Below are 19047 nucleotides of genomic sequence, written 5' to 3'. Positions count from 1 at the left end.
TACTGGCTTAGAAATGGACTACAAATTCGAAACTTATCATCACCAATGAAATGTAGTGTGTTTCTCATTGGAAATCTGTGTTACAATTTTTTGATCTGACTGGATAGAAATTGCTTTCCCAACAAAGGAGCATGTGGCACAAAGGTACTTTCTCCCAAGAATAGTTACGAGTTTTTCTTGTTTTTAAAATACCGCTAAATAAAGGCAACTAAAAATAAACCAAAGCAAGTTTTGAAAACTTTATTGAATTTGATGTGCATGGTTTCCACAAATTTAAAGTCACTGGCATCGGGTCTTCTCTAAATTTGAAAGAGGACAAATGGACCTGTCATTAGAGGCAGCCTTGCTACAGCTTACAAACAAAATATATGCTCGGTGTGAATTCTGAGAAAATTTGAGAGAAACTTTGATCAATGATTAATGTAGTGACTAAAATTAGAGTTACAAGTATGAAAAGAAAAAAACAAATACTTCCTTGAAACTAAAATTAAAATCCTCATCATATTACACTTTAATAAGAAAGCGGGACACTAAATGCATTGAAGTTCCATTTCAGCTCTAGCTACTGCTGCAGAAACAAACTTGTGATTCCAAACAATATTTTCAGACTCCCATCGGACACAAGTGAGGTTTTCAAAACTTCAACACATTAAAATTTTTCTCTAAGTGAAGTAACACACAAGTTTTCAAATTTTAAATGCAGTCATTGAACTTCAGGAATGCAAAAACATTTTTTCGCAGTACTTATAGGTTGCTAAATACATCAGTTTATACAGAAATAAACTGTGTAAAGTAAAAAGATCATTATTTCTACTTTAAGTTCTTTGCTACCAGGAATATTTAGTTTTATAAAAAATTGCCTCTTACTTCTAATTCTTACATTTATGTCCTGCATTAAAGGCCATCATAAATTCTTGTAGGTGCTGAAATTTTTCGATAAGATTACCCTATAATGGGCCTGTTGCGAACTTTTGCTAGAGCAGGAATAAGAGTTGTTTCTATCAGTAAATGTCTCAAAATTGACGAGCGCATTGGCAAAGTTTGAAATGCACTCCTAACATCACAATCTGCATAAGAAAATTGCATTTCTTTGAGCTTCTCACTTCGAAAATGATACTACAGCACAGGTGAACATACATTTCATTAGAGGAGTTGTTTCATTCAACCCTTCCGGAATAGCAATACCAAACATAGCCAACGCTTCTGCGCGCAAATCGCCGTCGGGAACACAAAGTCAACCAAAGCGGATCTTTATCATCGCAAAGAAATCGTGAATGTAAACACGCTGGGTTGTTAGCAAATGGTTAGAATCTCATGCAGACACATGTGTTTTGGCGGATTGGTGTCGGCCATGTTGAATATTGTGTAGTATCCCGGTGCACACGGGTTAGATAGAATGACACCTCCAATGAAATGTTCATCTATGCTGTAGTATCGTTTTTGAACCGGGAAGCTCAAAAAACCGCAAATTTCTTACACAGATTGTGAAGTTAGGAGTGCATTTCAAACTTCACCAATGCGCTCATCGTGATTTGTGAAACATTTACTGATAGAAACAACTCTTATTTTTGCTCTAGCAAAGTTTGCAACAGGCCCATTTCTGGAAATCAGGTCAATATTAATTTACAAGAATGGATAAATCCTCAATGGAGAATTTTCAGACAAAGTTAAATCATAAGGATTGTGTGTAAGGGGCATATTACACAATGCCTCCATATGCAGTCTTCCCTACTTTTTTTCCTTTTTTTTTTTTTAAATTCAGTAAGCAAGGAAAGTCTGTTGCTACCAAAGTTTCATGTTTCCACGAAACTGAGAAATTTTAGTGATAGATTTCAAAAGGCAAATAATATATATAATAAATTAAATAAATAATGAACTCCTAGCTCTCTATTTCAAAATGCTTGCTGTCATTGGACAGCAAGGAGGGAAAAAGAGACCAAAGCTACCGACAAATTATTGAAAATAGCACATTCGATTTCTTAATTCAAAGCTTAAAACTGAGAAATAAATAGTTGGCAATACTGAAACTCAACTCCTCTGATCGGAAGAAAATCTTCAGAGCATACGATGATCATGATGTGAAACAGGTTAAAACGTTTCTTTCTCACTTTCTCTAATTCGATTGTCTCTCAGGTAACGGAACTTCTCAATGACATGGCTAACAGTGAATTCTCCATGGACAATATTATCACGGGTACGGATGTTGACTGTTCCGTTGGCCTCCTCTTTCGCTCCAACGACTGAAATATACAAAGACAAAAAAATTTACAAGCTAAAACTTGAAAGTCAACAAATCATTAAATATTTGCTCCAAACATTTCATGTTTTTATTTATTTGGTTGTAATGAGTCAAATTTGATTAAGAAATATTTGCTCCAAAATTTCATGTTTTGATTAAGGATCGAAACCCTTTTCTCGAAAGATAAAAGTTTTTTTTTTTTTTTAAGCAGTAGTTGGTGAAATAATTTCTCCTCCCAGGTTTTTTCTTGATTATGATGAGAAAGATGATTTAATAATATTATTGCTGCTACAGCTTAGATTCAATTTTTTTTCTTCTTTTTTTGAAGGATTATTCACATGAGAAAATAAAATCCAAGAGGAACATGGACTTACCAAAAATATAGTTATATTGTTCCACTTGAGCATTTCGAATCCTCTTGTTTAGTGTATCACCAAGCTCGATATCATCATCGCAGTTGAAACCCGCACTGAAGACCTCCTCTTTAACCTGTTGAAAAATCAGAGGAAAAAAGACAGAGTATAGTGGCAAAGTTAAAGCAAATACAACACCGCTACCAGCCAAAATAAGGATCATACCTCTTCGAAGTAAAGGACACTGTGCACAAAACCAAGAAATTCAGCGGCAGCTAAATTTTAAGATTTTTTATACGATGTTCCATACAACTTCACGAGGAGGATAAGCTTTTAAAATTGAACTTTCCGTGTATTTCTCGGCAATTTAATTTGTGTAATCATACCCTCAGAGAAGTGGAATTGCTGAATCGAGAATACAAAGACTTCTGTTTTGAATTGGGTTGGCGCACTAAATGCTGCGATGGATGTTCGTCTTATCTTCCTGACCAAGGCTGCAAATTACTTTTACCAAGGCTAGTAATTACTTTATGATGAGATAAGGTATATAAAAAAATTAAACAGATCATGTGAACTGAATTTTTTTTTTTTTCTTAAAAAAACTCAATTTTGAGCCGATTATGTAAAAATGAACAGCCCCCCCCCCCCCTTTCTATTTCCTTCCTCATCAAAACAGGTTCAGCTTAGGTTCAAGAACTTCAGCGGAAGCTCTCTTTCAGACTAAATTACTTACCTTGTGAGCATAAGCACTGAAGGGCGGAGCTACAGGAATGACGATGGCTTGTCTAGGTGATAGCCAGAATGGCCACTTTCCGGCAAAATTTTCCGTTAGAATTGCAATCATTCTTTCTACTGAACCATAGATTGCCCTATGGATCATCACAGGTTTCACTTTCTCACCGGCCTCACTGAAAAAATAAGACAGAAAAATTTCAATTGAAATTAGAAGATATAATTGCAAAAGTTACGAGTGACGGAATCGATTGCATCGGTAAAAAGGAGGAGAGTACCCTGCTAAGAGAACAGGAAAATTCGGCATCGGCTAAATTTCTTTACGATTTGAAATGATGTTCCTAACGATCTCTTAAGGACGATGAGCTGTTAAAATCGAATTATCTAGATGGAGATGCCAATAAGAGCGGAGCTAGAAAATTAATGGGTCCGCATTTTCTTGTGGAGATGTGGGACTAACACTGCATGTGGATGCTGCTCACTATCATCATTTGGAGGAGTTCCAATAGTTTCGTCTATCTTCCTGCCCAGCGAATGAACAAAAGCTCTTTGCGATCACTAATTAGCTTTGGCAAAATTTTTACTCCATAATAAGTGTAAAAATGCTAAAAAATTCATTTACCAGCTCTGCTCATCTTAAAATGGACACAAAGAAAGTTGAATTTTTAAATTTGGAAACCTAGGAGGTCATAGAGAACAGGAAATCAAATAATGATGAAATTTAGTCAGCATTGAATTGGTGGCCTGTGTTGCAGATAAATGACTCGCTACTTTTCTTGACTGTTTGTATGGCACGGGGCATGTTCTCATTTTGGCAATACGTTGTCCACGAATTCACGTTTTTATTGAACTGAATGAGTCCATCGTATTCATCATCATGTTGATCATCATATTTATGATAGGGACAAAATTATGTGTCTGTGATAAGCGATTTTCAGAAGTAAATGAAAACCTAAATGTAATTTAAAAGACTATCACTTTAATGAAATTTAAGCACTAAGAATGAAATTGGAATTGAACGCCATGGTGTCTAGAATTCTTTACTATGTTCAATCCTTGATTTTCCCTGATTTTCAGGAGCTCATTCCCTAATGAGAAACCAAGTTTTTTTTCTCACTTCTCTGGAATTTTCTTGAGAAAAACTAGAGTTCCAGATATGAACATCGAATCGTTATCATCTTTCAGCCGATTTTGCAGCGCACGTTCAAATTTTTAATTCGGAGAACGTTCTTGATGTGGAACTTGTCAATGAAAACTTCTCTATAAATATAGTGATTTGAAGATTCAAAAATGTCATTTAAAAGGTCAGTAATGACTACTCAGATGCAATAAGATAAAATTTAATGACAAAAGGCAAAATTTGAAGAAAAAATTATTTCTCAGCAGTGTAAGAAGAAATTCCCGATTTCTGAAACAACTTCTCCAATTTTCCCTGAGAGTTTTCATTCCCTGATGAATCTCGGTTATTCCTAGTTCTAGACACCATGGTTGAAACAATGGAAGGGGACAGAACTTACTTAATATAACTGAGATTAAATCGAATGGGCAATTGAAAATCTAGCTGGATTGTCGCACATTGATGAGACCTCCTCAAAGCATCCTTGATAGTGATATCAATCTTTGGGCCGTAGAAAGCTCCATCGCCTGGGTTAATGATCCACGGCTCCCCAAAAGCATCTAAACTGTCTGATAATTGCTGGATGAAAAGAAAATAAAAGAAATGAGTAAAATTGACTCTTTCTGGCGGAGGAAATGGTAAATGAATGATTGATCTGAAACCATGCATGGCACAAAAAATGCGAATGCCAAAGAATTCAGGAGAGAGATATTTTAGGAATATTTTGCCGAAAGAAAACGCCCCCAAACATCACACTAAATCAGAGGTATAACAGCTTGAGGTTTGCTGTTCAAATAATGCTGTTTGGAAACAAAAAATTGTTGAAAATTTAACCTGTCATGTCAAAAGCTCAAAATGTATTTTATACTCCCATGTAATAGAAAATGAAATTTTTAACGCTCAATTAATTCTTTCGGGTACAACTGACTGTACAACTGTAGACCAAAATTTGACAGCTGTGCCCATACTTTCCGGGTTACTGCCTGGATGAACACGTTTTACAGTTTGCTTCGAGAGAAAAGTAAGTAGAAAATTGAGTTTTCAAGATACATACCTTTTCTGCTTCATTCCACATCTCAATTTCACCCAGATACTTCTCTGGGCGGGTCGAGAGTTTGAGCTGAAAACTAAAACCGAAAACACCATAGACGCTTTTCAAAAAATCTAAGGCCCCAGTCATCTCAGATTTGATCTGTAAAAAAAGATTAAGTCAAACATGAGAGACAAGATCCTCTGTATTTTTCAAGACAAGTGAGTTTTTAAAAACTCAAATATTCCAACGAATGTCAACAAAAACTAGACTCTTTTCCTGAATGGATGGTGGAACAAGAAAAACTCAAAAGTGAAACTTTAGTACAACTTCGATAATACCACCTTGGGTTTACCAACTATCCTTGGGTAACTCATAAAATTTTAAGAGTCCAAAGAATTAATTTTAAGAAAAAATTATTTAAGCTAAAATCTGGTCTACACAACTGATGAGCTCGGTAAAATCAAGTTAGACCAAACAACTCAGCTCAGAACCATCCTAAGCACCACAAGAGGGATTTTTGAGTACATCCTGTCCCTTCGTAAAGAGCGTAAATCTAGAAATTATCGGTCAAAAAATGTTAAAATTCGAAAATCAGGTCAAAACTACAGTTTTCAATTTATTGTTGATACTGATTGAACAGTATTTCTGAATCCATGAGATTTTGAAAGTGGTTTTTTTAAGAGCATGTCTTAGTGATATATCTAGTAGGTAACATTTTGACTTTTCAAAAATGAGCACTGAATGGCTAAGCGCTGCAATATATTGAAGCAGTGGTGAAGATCCACTATCAACAATAAAAGCAATATGGAGGTTCTTGATTCATCAGAAAATGTCTGAGTATAATTGGCACTTACTTGTGTTGGCATGCAGAATATATGCGCATCATCTTGCTGGAACCTGCGCACTCTGGTCAAGCCTGTGAGTGCACCTGATAATTCATTACGATGCAAAACACCAAAGTCAGCCATCCTCAGAGGAAGCTCTCTCCAGGATCGGTTCCGGTTATCAAAGATTAAACTGGAACAAGAGCAAAAAGTTTTCAACAACTCTAATAGTGAGTATGTAAACAATTTTCACATGGTCTATAACAATGAGTAGACAATGCTGTATACCTTTTTTTTTTATGGGCAGCCTAAAACAGTGAAATCCTTACAGCCCAAAAGAATCCCTGAGTGACACACAAGACATTCCCTTTTCTGATTGACTAAAATTCAAATTCATCACACGTGAGGGCTGATTATTGAAATTGATAGACAAGGTGATATACAAAGAAAACATAGAGAAAATGGAGCAATCCTATTATTTCCTCTATCATTTTTCTCCTTCGTCATTGGTCGTATTTTGTTCGGAGGCAACACTCGCAACATAAGAAAACAAGCAACAATCGCATTTTTTTCGAAGTTGCTTTGTGTTGTGGGGGCGGGGCTTACTTGCGCGCGCAAAATTTGGGAACCCCTACAGCAACATTGTTGTACAACAACTGCAATGTGCTCAAAGCACGTTTTAAGTTGTTCTAAAAAGCAACGCTGTTTTCTTACCTAAAATTGGAAGTTGCTCTTTGATTAGTTGTTCAGAATCACTTAAAAATAAACAAGAAAAAAACGGAAACATTTCGTTGATTCCAATAAACCACGACTTACAACAACCACCCGCTTTAACCAATAGGATCGCTCTATTTTCCCTATGTCAATTGATTTCAATTAGCAACCTACTAAGGTTTCTTTCGTAGTCTTGAGCTAAACGGTTACTTACCCTGTAAGTGACTGTCTGCAGAGATGGAAACTTATATTCCGTGGCAAACATCTCAGAGGAGCGACTGTTGTCAGGTTGAGTCCTTGTGAAATTTGGTAATTTGAATTTTTGATGAAAAATGTTTAGTTTAGTAACCCTCTCGGAGCAAGGGGGGTTGAGGAGTGTTTCGCCATTTTGTTTCTACGTCTGGAGGAATAGGGACCTTCATCACAAAAGTGTTACAAGGGGAGAAGGGAGAGCATTAGGTATTATATGAATGACTCCAAAAGTCTTTTAATCACAAGATTAATAGTGCCTAAAAGTTAACACCTAAATGCCTGCCAAAAAACTCATAATATGAAAAAATGGACGGAAGCAGTTTAGGAACAAATCGATTCAATTAAAACCTATAATTTAAATTATTAATTATGCTTTCAACTTGCAGTTGTTCATCAGACAGTTATTCAAAAAAGGAATATCATAAACCAAATATTAAAACTTGGAAATTCTTACCAATGGCCTGGACAGTTCATAGGTTTCAGAGCAAATTTTTCTTTTTCTACTTCAAAGGAGAACATGTTTTCCTGAAAAATGAAAGAGAGATGTAAACAAGTGTTAGTTATTTGACTGTCAATGGATGGTCAAAGGTTTGTAGAAATACTTTCAGATTTTTTGTGTAGTTAAAAAAACTAGCCGTTACTGGTATGTTGTAAAAGCAAATAATGATACAGCCCTTCACACAAGAATAAAAATTCTGATAACTTAAATAGAATACTCGTACTCTGAGTAGTACATGACTGTGCATGGCTATTAAAAAAAAATTATACTTTTTAGGTAAAAGTAGGGTTGTGTGAACCTTTGAACAGTTCAAAATAGACCGTTGATTCGTTTTTGGATTGATTTTAAAATTTTGGTTAAGAAATTCCTAACCTTTAAAGAACGGTTTTTCACATGGCATGCACTCGCAGATATGTGTAGTTTGTAGCAGGTGCTGGTGATTTTTGGTACACTTTAGCAATTTTTCAGTTGCTTACAAGTGGTTGTGGTTTTTCAGCTGTTTTCTAGAAAATATTTTTGGTTTGGTGAAATCTTTCATGTTTTGCCAATGGGTCTCTTTGTCGAGAGGCGAATGGTAGGGGGGCCAGAAAATTTTTAATGCTTTTTTCTTGTAAATACTATACAGAGGAGGTGGGAGAAAGAATTTAAAACAGTCTTCACCTACATTCATGTATAATCTGGGTCTCTTAATTGAGGCACTGGATGCGAAAAGAGCACTTCTCGGTTGCAGAGTTTCAGAGTCTCCTCTACTATTTCATTCGTTGTAAGGAAAGTGAATGCATCCATTTTACTAAACATTTTACTGAATATTCCTTGTGATTCTAAAATTTTCTATGGAAAGAATTCGGGAAAAACCACCCATTAAAGTCATCTCCAAGGGATTAATTAGCAACAGAGCTTCTGAAACACTGCAATTGAGTAGTGCCCTTTTCGCATCCAGTGCCTCAATTAACACTCTGTCGAGAGTCCGCTACGGTCTTTAGCTATTGTGACTTGCCATTAAAAAGTTCACTTCCAGACATTATTTTTTTTTTTCATTTTTTAAGACAGAGCTAAAAGAAGAAAAAAAAAAAGTATCATGTCATCGCACATCTAAATTTTATGATGCTCATTGGCCAAATACTTACAGCATAGTGAGTCCAATGACCAGATGTTTCCCACAATTTTGTGTTATAGATGTTTGGTGTAACAACCTCTTGGAAGCCACGTTTGCGATATTCAGATCTGATGAAGTCGATCAAAGTGTTGTAAATGAAAGCGCCCCTAGGTTGAAAGAAGCATGAGCCAGGACTCAGTTCATGGAAAAAGAAAAGCTCCTGCTCCTGAAGAAATAAAATTTATAGAATTAAAGTACGGTTTATATTATTCCAAAGCGATTTTATGGACAAAAGAGGTTGAAGTAACAGTGAGAGCATGTTTCCAAAATTTGTTATTTGTATTACTTTTTCACAATCAAGAAACATCCAATGAGAGAACTGTCGAAGGCAGCAAGGTTAAAAAACTCACAACAGTTATTAGAGCCCACTTGGAGCACACTCAAATTATTGCATATCAAAATGTTACAACAGCATAGCTCCATCAACTAACAATCCGTCTCACTCCAAGAAAATATGACTTGGATAAACAATCGCTTCCATGCTAAAAGCGTTGACAGGATGTAGGATGCAGATGATTTTTAATTAACAGATTCTGAATCTGCTGGAAATAAACTGGAGCAAATATTTATTTTGCATTTCCAAAATATTATAAACCTCTCAGTAGAGTTATTAAAGTTTGAAGTTATTAATAGAATCAGAATCAGATGATGGCACTAGTCAAGAGGAAGGGGTTGGATGGAAAATTGACAACTGATTCAAGATACACTTGTAGCGCTGATTCCAAAAATGACCTCTGACTTCCTTGACCAAAGGAACTGATTGAAGCAAACACTTACCCTTCCAAGTTTTCTATGATCCCGCTTAGCAGCTTCTTCTTGAATTCTTTCCCACTCTTTCAACTGCTTAGAATCTGGGAAAGATATTCCATACACTCTCTGCAAGTTCTCAGCAGTTACATCTCCTTCCCAATGAGATGCTCCAGTCTAGATTCATTGAGAAATTAAATCAGTTTCATGCATTATTCAAAAATAAAAGAAAAAGAATAAAAAGACTAAACAGGGATGCAGAAAGTTCCGAATCGCCAAATGTTTGATGCAATCCCATGTTTTCGCCTCGATTTCCGATTCTCCTCCCTGCCAGGTCGAATTTTACAGCAAAAGGCACTGTTTTGCAAAAAAAATCATAATTTTTTGACATTGCCTTAATGACCCACGATTTGCCTTACAATCAATGTGATCATGGGATCGGAAGATTGGGCATTTTCAGTACCCCTGAGAATAAGAATAAAGTATCTTATCACCTCCAAGAAAATAGATCTTAGAGGAAAAAAGTGTTCTGTAAGCATTTTTCACTGTTAATTCATTTCACTCTTTTTTCCTTTTTAAAAAGGACACACACTTGGCACTTCTATTAGAGAAGGACCTTGGCATTTCTAACGTAAAGTGAGTATGAATGAGAAAAGCAGGCAAATCAGTACGCTAAATTCCAGAAAATTCAAACTCATTTTTGAAAGATATTTCTGGGACTATTTCAAAACTTTTGCGGTAGATTATATTTTTGTCAAGAGAAGTTATATTTTCCTTTTAAAAATTTAAACATTTTTACCTATAGAAAGCTGTATAATAGACACTCGTCTCAAATGTACAAGTATGAATTAGATAGGTTCATAAGATTCTTTTTCATAGCTTTAGACGTTACAATGATTTAAACTTCTGAACATCGCATACGTTCGGACAATCAAAGCTTTATTAAACTTGAATTTGCCAGGCTGAAAACTTTCACATTTATTACAATGAAAGAAAAACTAAACGTTATTGATCTGAAAGAAATTACATGACCCTCTTCCCTTAATTTAAAATTTTTAGGCAAAGATACTGGTTTAAGAGGAGAACATAGAAAAATGCAAGGTTTTATAGTTTAACTATTAATGAGCATTCAAGAAAAAACATAAATAGAGTCTCCTTACAATGGAGGGCAAATACGAACCTTTACAACCTTCAGAGCTTTGACCTTTCCTGTATCTCGAACATGAGGCCCTCGGCAAAGATCAATCAATGGACCACACCGGTACACAGTTGTAGTTGGTGTATTTACTTTCTCGTTCAAGATACGCACTTTGAATTTGTTATACTGCAAAATGACAAATAATTCTCAGTTACAAGTACTTCGACCATGATATCAGAAATTTCCGAAACATTCACTCAGTTCTTTGCTTAAAGTTGCTGATGAATGTTGAAATCATTGTACCTGAGGCAACTCAGGAGATTTTGAGTGAAATAGGTCTCAAGGAACATTTTTAAATTTTAGTCTAGAACTTGAGCCAAGCTGAGATTTCTGAAGGGCAAGCATCTCAGGGGCTGATTCTTAAAATATTCTAACATGTTGCTTAAACAAGAGAGAAAAACTAATATATTTAAATTCACAGGGAAAATGGTTTCTAATATCATTGTACTTTTTCTTATAATTATGCTACTGGTTATTGAGACAATTTAATGAAAAGAAAAAAATTGCAAAAGTATGCGCCATGTTTATTTCTAAAACTTCAGGTCTTCATTTGGGTCAAATTTTGAAGATCAAATATCTCTCAAAAATCTTGAGTGCAAATCTTTAAGTTCGATTCAAAATATTAAAAACATGTAATAATCAAAATATGCCAACCTTGAACATTTCCAGTAGTTCAGCTTTGGTCAGTTCCAGTCTTTCGAATGGCTGTTTTTCTTTCACAGCACTTTTCATTACATTTTCGATGACAGGAAAATCTCCGTTACAGACCTACAAAAAATAAAATCATGAATTAGTTTTTTTTTGTTTTTTTTTTGTTTGTTTTTTTTTGGTTCTTTAATTTCTTTTCTTGTTTTTGATCAGTTAAGCTCTCACACTCTCCAACGCCTGTCCTTAAAGTTTGTCTGTTCCACCAAAATAATCAGATTTAACTAAGACACAGAATAATATGTATATGAAAGTCTCCCTTGATGGATTACACAACAAAAAAAGCGCAAAACCCTGTATCTCTGTTTGCGACATTGCAGACTGTCTGTCATTCTCTTTTTTCTCTTTAGAAAACTTGTCCATGTAATTTCTTGAAACCTCATTTGATTATTCTTCTCTGTCGGCAGAATATTTCTAAATAAATTTCAAGTCATAAAGTTGGCTTGTTTAGCTTTTAAAAAAATGTTAAGAGCAGAAATTTGGAAACACTACAATGGAGGAACGTAATTTTGCACTTAGGCTATCACTATTAGAATTAAAATACATATCACAAACTTGCATCACACAAAACACAAATTGAAAATGCTAATTTCTACCTTACAAGCTGAAATTGGAAATATTGAAAAATCCGAAAAATCCAGCGTAATATACCTAAAATTTTGATAAGAATGCATTTCGTATTGTGCTTTATTTCTGACCTTATCTAAAAATCCGTTACATTTACTTACATGATGTCCAATCATGTGATTAGCAAGAAACCATAAATACTGACAAAGGGTGTCCCATGAGTTTCTGATAGGGCTGTGCGAGTACTCGAATTTCGAGTCGAGTCGAGCCGAGTATCAAGTACTCGACTCGGCTTGAAAGTTAGGTTAGGTTCGAGCGAGTACTCGAACTCGGCTCGAGTGTCAACAACACGAGTTTTTTCGAGTATTTCGAGTTTTTTGAGCCGGAAACGCCGAAAGAGTCCAACTTCCATATATTTCAATCATACTTAAACTATTGTTAGTTTTGCCATCATTTTACGATTGAATAACATCAGAGTCTCGTCGGCAAATTTCTACCATCCGCAGCGCCAACCAATACCGCCCGGCGATTTTCTGCCGCCCGCGCGGTTTGTAACTACACGGAGTCATATGAGCGCATTTATGCGCGCGACGAATTTCAACCTGCGGCGGCGCGGCGACCGCCGCTTGGAAAACTGAAAGTGAGCACGCGTTTTGGACCTTTTGCACTCCAGAAAGACAGTGTCGCGGCGGCAGAAAAAAGGTGCTGCGGCTACAAAAATATGGATCGCGCGATTCCAAAAAACGTCGCGGCGACAACTGCCGCCGGCGACACGAATTGCGTGCATAAATGGGCTCTAAAGCCTTCACTTGTGCCGCCCGAAGTTCCTTTGATGTACGCCGCTTCTTGCCAAGTTTTGTCCTCTTTTCAAATTAAACCGCGGGAAGTTATTTTAATGCGTTGCTGCCAAACATTTTGTAATTTTAGTGTAAATCCTTCCTAGTGTGTCATCGTCAATAATTATTAATATCATATTATGAGTCTTGTTTGGAATTATTTGTTGTAGAAAATAGATTAAATCACGTTTTAAAACTCGAAATTCCTCGAACTCGACTCGAGCTCGACTCGGCTTGAGGGTCATTTTCAAAGCTCGAAAAAGCTCGAACTCGGCTCGACTTAGTGAAAAAATACTCGAACTCGGCTCGAATCCAAAAAACCAGGCTCGCACAGCCCTAGTTTCTGATGAGAGACTGATGCTGTGAATTTAGAACCGAGGTAGTTACTGAGCAGATCTTGGTTTTCTTTTTAAGACTTAGATATGTCATTTCTGATCGATTGAGTTCAAAACCATCATAGTATGATTATTATATACCTGATTATTTTCAAGATGCATGTCATAGTAAAATCCATTCTCTATAGGTGGTCCGTAACAGAGACAGCCTCCATAGACACGTTCCAAAGCTTCCCCTAGAATATGTGCAGTGGAATGCCAGAACACCTGTTGCGCTGAAAACAAAGTGTTCAATACATTAAACCTGAAATCAACATACAGCACTCCCTCATGTATCATGATCTATTATGTGCCTTAAGTGGCATTTTTAGGGGGTGAAGGCATGAATTCATGAAAAATAAAACAAAAAAATTACAAATAAATTAAGTTAAAAAATAAAAGAACTTAATAATTTATAAAGTTTCCAGATTTAGTTTTATTACCTAAAACTTGAGTCACCCCAGAGAGAGATGCATGATAACCTAATATAAATAAACTAACAGTCTTGCGGACTATCACAAATTTTCTTTGCATATGATTTCTATTGAATTAAAGCTTTGTTTTTGCGACAAAAAGATTTGAAGAGGATATCAACACTAGAAAACTATTCAAATTATACACAAGAAAATTTTTTACAAGATTGTTTGATTAATTAGATTACTCTGGACAAATCTAGTCGCCAGCGACAAAAAAAAACTGCCCACAGACGAGGAAAATTTGAAAAAGTGTGTAACAAGATACACAAAACACGTGTCGAGATGTGAGATTCAGACTTTTTATGTGCTAATCATTATTTCCTTGCGACTTTATCTTTGGAAAGTCAATTCACTTGGTTGGTTCTTCTGCAATGACAGACCCACTTTTCAGCAGAATCACAAAAATCGCAAAATGCGCAAAAATCAGAAAATTTTGAGGTTAACATATGTTAAACCATATGATACCAAAATACTAAAACAAGGCAACAAATGACCTTACAAAATAAGATAGGGGTTGGTCAAACTATTGATATGAACATTGACGAGTACAAGGTCTATCGTAGAGTTATTATAATATTGTTAACATCAATACCAAGTTGACCAACAGAGCTGTCAGTTCAAGACTTGCTCAACTCAACTTACCATCTTCATTATCAAATTTAAGTAACTGTAGATTGCAACTACTTTCAAGAGGTCGATCCAAGTCCCATAAAATTCCATCTACTTTGGCAATGACAGTGTTGTCGGCCAGTCCTTTGCTAGAATTAAAAAAATAAAGAAAAGGTAAAATAAAGGTGGGGAAAAACAAGATACAAAATTCAACAGCTCATTGAGAAGTGTCACTCACAATATATTGTGATTGTAATCCCAATTAATTTCATAAATCGTAATTGAAGTAAAAATCCTTAATTGCATGGCTCTGATTAAAAGTTTAATAAGGACATCATTTTTTGTTGTGTTGTAGGATACAGCAATGATAAAAAAGTCTAATGGACATTTTGACTACATTTTGCAATTAGGAATTATGAATTCTGGCCCGGTTGAAAAACAATGTATGCGCTATTAGTTTCCCTGTGCACAGATGAGCCAGAATTCATTCCAAATTGTAAAATGCAGTCCATTTGATAATTTAATGACGCCCATTCAATTGAGATTGGCCGATTCTTTAATTCCACACAATCACAAGATAACTGAAAGTGGATACTTTTCCTCATACTACATATGTAAAAAACATCATATTTAAATGAATTTTCTAGGATACACTTACACTCAAATGTTGAGATAGACCTATCTACTAAATCTTATCATTGAAACATATCACAGCCTATGTGCTTATATGTACCGAAAGTATTTGGACTTTTATATGCTCACCTAATTCCTAAAGCAATATCGTACGGCGTAGTTTTCCATGCCTCTGCTTCTATCTGCTTCCCATCAGGTAATGTAACTTTGATGGGGTTTTTGGTTTTGCAGCTAGATCTTCTAAATACTTGGCTTTTAACTTGTCCCATAGTGATATCCTTTCCTGCGTTTACACAAAGAACAAAAATAAATAACAGTGCCATAGAGGAGTTATCTAGCATCCTCAAGAGCAAGGCGTTGTTAAAGTTGAAGTCAACTTAACAGATGTGGGTCAGTGGAAAAGCTGTTTTGAAGACGATTTATCAGATCTGGTGAGCAAGCAGGTTTGATTTTTTAACTTTTAAAATTGTAATAACATTCATTCAAGCTCTTCCATTTCTAACATAGAGCACAATAGAGTAGCTATAGGCTGGAGCGTTGATGAGGTGACTTTTTGAGGCTGTTCTGTCCAGTGCTCTTCAGACTAGTGTGTGGCAACTGGCGATACCGTATGCGCAGATTCCCAGCTCCTAGCTTCTTTCAGGGTGTTTAGGTAAACAATTGATTACATTAAACTGATAATTCCATACATTTTTTTTTAATTTTTTGGGAGTTAAGTCAACATAACAAAAATTTCCCAGAATAATCACTGATTTAATCAAAATGATTAAATCCCAAAAAGCACTCACAGCCCATGATTCTTCCATAAGCCACTGTGTTAAAAAATGCAGCATAGCTCACAGTAGGTTTACACTTTCGACAAACAAGAGGCTGGGAATGCACCGTTCAAAGATTGACTTCAGCAGTGTTACAGTGCGTAGCGACTCAGATGTGCTCTACCGTTTCAAATTAAGAATCAAACTTTTCAAAACTTCTCTGTGGAAGGCCTGTTGACTCAGCAATCTGGAATATTGCCAATATTTCCTAGTGTTGCTACTTTTAGCAGAATTTTGAGCATTTTTGAGAGGCAATGCGATGGTCCCTAATTTTCATTTTGGAAACCATAGGTGGCAAAATTTTAGTGCATAATTATTTTTTATTATATCCTGCAGTTCTCTTTGACTGGCAGGTTAACTGTGTAGGCAGAAATACTACCCATATGGAAAAGAATTTACCTGAATGTAAGATGGCCATGGATTTAGCTCACTCACTGTCGACTTTGCAGGTCCTTTCTTGTCCTTTCCAGAGGTCTTTTTGCCTTCAGCTTTTTGCTGCAAACAATAAAAGAACAATTTAAAAAAGTACACAGAACATCTTACTAAATATAAAAAATTTGAACCTTTTATGATGAGTACTTCGAAGTGACCAAGAATCATTTAAACGAAGAACTTGATTAGAATTAAGAGGAAATGGAGGGCTTAATTAGGGGTGCAGAAAGGCTCAAGTGCTCGAGGTGGGGCTTGCAAGTGGCATGAGAAAATTCAAGAGTTTGAGGAAATTATTTGGTGGCATGGTTTTCTGTTTTACCCACAGTAAAAACTGGAAATTAACAGAGAAAGAATGAAAAAAGACTAATTTTCTCAATTGTTCGTCTTAATGCAAACATTTGATGTTTCTGCAGGGTGAGAAAAATTCCTGAGAAGGAGAAAATTTTGAAACTGCAATATGCTCTGAAGAACTTTCCGCAATCTTTGGCCTATTTGAAGAGAAAGACATTGCAAGAACACAAAAGAAAGTATGCAAACTTGGGGCATCAGCAAGGAACGGTGAAAATTCTGACCTTGCTCCATACCAAGAAGCAATCATTTTTGGCAATAATTGAGCAACACACATATTAGAGGACAATATTATTTTGCGTGATACTATATGAACAGAGCTGAACCAAAAATAGAAAAACGAGTCATGAATTCTACTTAAGTAAACAGAGAAATAAAAGCAGACTTGACTTTAAAAATGATTTGGGACAGGGACCAACTTGCTGTTTCAAGTAGAGGAGGAGAGAGAGTAGAGAGGGAAATATCAGAGGGTTAAAATGATTCTCTTGCGTTGATTTTGATTTACCTACTCAGAACGGTACTGGGTTCACAAGAGTCACACAAGAGTCACAAGAAAACCAAGCTGAGAAGTTTCGTGCACAAAACACTGGGTTGGGGAGAGGAGTAAGAATCGGATGAAATGAAAATAAATAAAATGCTCACCTGGGAGGTGGCAATGTCTCTGACAGATTCGATGGACATGTCTAACACAGAAAAGTTAGGACAAGAAGAAATCTGTAAGATTTTTCGGTTCACTCTGAGACTACTTCGAGAGACGAGAAGAAATTTCATCATAAACTGATTCATAATTCATTTCCACCGAGTGTTGGAGTGAGCACAAACAGCTGGTCAATTTGACTAAGATTTTATCGTCATGACCCATTGGGCTTTAAAGTGTCCCCTTCAGTGCTTAAAAACAAAAAAAGTCCTGAAAGTGGATTACACAGATAAAACAAAATGCTGAGTAGCAAGCATGACTTCTTTCCATTAAAAATGGCGGTAGATACCTCCTGTCAAGTCATCTTAGTCAGAAAATGGTACTCCTGCCACAGCTATTAGGTATACATGATTTTATAAAAAAATACTTTAAAAAAAAAATAAAAAATACACCACTAACGAAGTCTAAACAATTATTATTTTTTTGGTGCTGCAGCCAAAATTGAAACCTGGCAAATTTTAACTTGAGTACACTTCAAAAGAAACCCTTTATTCATTCGGTAAACAAAAGATATTTTGCCTCTCATAAACAGGCAGAAATCTACTAATTGAGTTACCGAGTATTGAAGGTAAAACTGCAGAAATGCGCATCTCTGTTTGCAACATTGCAAACTTCCTGACACATTAATTTTCTACATAAACCACTAGACGTAATTTCTTGAAAACTCCAGTGATTTTCCTTCTCAATACTAGGAACTATATAAGAAAATTTCATGGCATGATTTAGGTTTGGTCTCCTTAAAAAACTAAAATAGGAGTGAGGATTTTGAAACACCGCAACCGAGGTACACATTTATGCAGATTCACTGTCAGTACTAAAATTGTTGGTAATTCCAACTGTGTCATGAGCAGTCTTTATATGCTTCAAAGGATGTTTTCCCCTAATTGGCAGTCCATTCTACTACTCAATCGTCTATTCGACAAAAAGTTTTCTTAAAAGAAGAAATGGCATTGCTGCATCTGACTTTTCCATTGGCTTTGGGGCAGTTCAATACAACTATCTTAGGTCTGAAATATAGCACTGACCACAATTTGATTCCGATCCAAAAAAATATGAATAAATAAAAAACTAGCATTAATTATTAAGAATAGGCGGCTGATGCAACTGCAAAAAAGCCATTAAGTACAGTCTTCTACAACTCCTTATCAAAAAGTGAGGAATGCAACAATAGGAATTTATTGGGTTGGCGGTGGAGGGTACAGTTTAAATGAGACAATCACTAGTAAGTGATAAGAATCTAATAGTCTAGCCCTCTAGAAATACAAGCTGCACGTTCCGTGGGGAGTTCAGTGTTCAGGGGAGCAGAAAAACAATATCAAATTCAATGCAATTAGAAGGTGAACAATCATAAGAGATAGTTTTACTCAGTAGCCTACGGAGAAAATATTCGACGCAATCTAAGAATTTTTTCTATTCTTTCCTGCGTAAAATTTTTGGAGACCATTTGGCAGAATATAAATTGATAAAAACTTTACCTCTGGAGATTGAAGACTCATTGCAGAAAGGTTTTGAGAAACTTCTGTCATTTTGGTAAATCAGCTAGGAATAATATAACTAATTACATACGATGACTTATAATTTGCTAAAAAAATTCATGCACACGCGATCAAATGCGATCGTCAAAAGACACGCACTCCGGTTTCGCAACACAACAAATTGCATTTTGAGGTTAGTCAGTCGTTTATCACATG

At 35.7% G+C, this 19047-nt stretch overlaps 1 protein-coding gene across 1 annotated transcript; it reads right to left on the bottom strand.

The window, feature by feature from the left end:
• Positions 1 to 225: 225 nt before the first annotated feature.
• ThrRS (threonine--tRNA ligase) lies at positions 226 to 19022 on the bottom strand. Its single transcript, XM_019050630.2, is given in 17 exon segments — positions 226 to 2240; positions 2614 to 2728; positions 3326 to 3500; positions 4842 to 5020; positions 5496 to 5633; positions 6329 to 6491; positions 7719 to 7789; positions 8891 to 9085; positions 9697 to 9843; positions 10847 to 10990; positions 11519 to 11632; positions 13449 to 13582; positions 14465 to 14580; positions 15194 to 15287; positions 15290 to 15347; positions 16279 to 16374; positions 18832 to 19022. Coding segments are annotated over 17 exon segments (2142 nt in total). The 5' UTR covers positions 18883 to 19022; the 3' UTR covers positions 226 to 2088.
• Positions 19023 to 19047: the final 25 nt, after the last annotated feature.

The sequence above is a fragment of the Bemisia tabaci genome, chromosome 4, assembly GCF_918797505.1.
Source record: "Bemisia tabaci chromosome 4, PGI_BMITA_v3".
NCBI classification, from domain to species: Eukaryota; Metazoa; Arthropoda; class Insecta; order Hemiptera; family Aleyrodidae; genus Bemisia; species Bemisia tabaci.
Note: the sequence above shows the minus strand (reverse complement) of the source record. Positions and strands in the feature narration are given on the sequence as shown.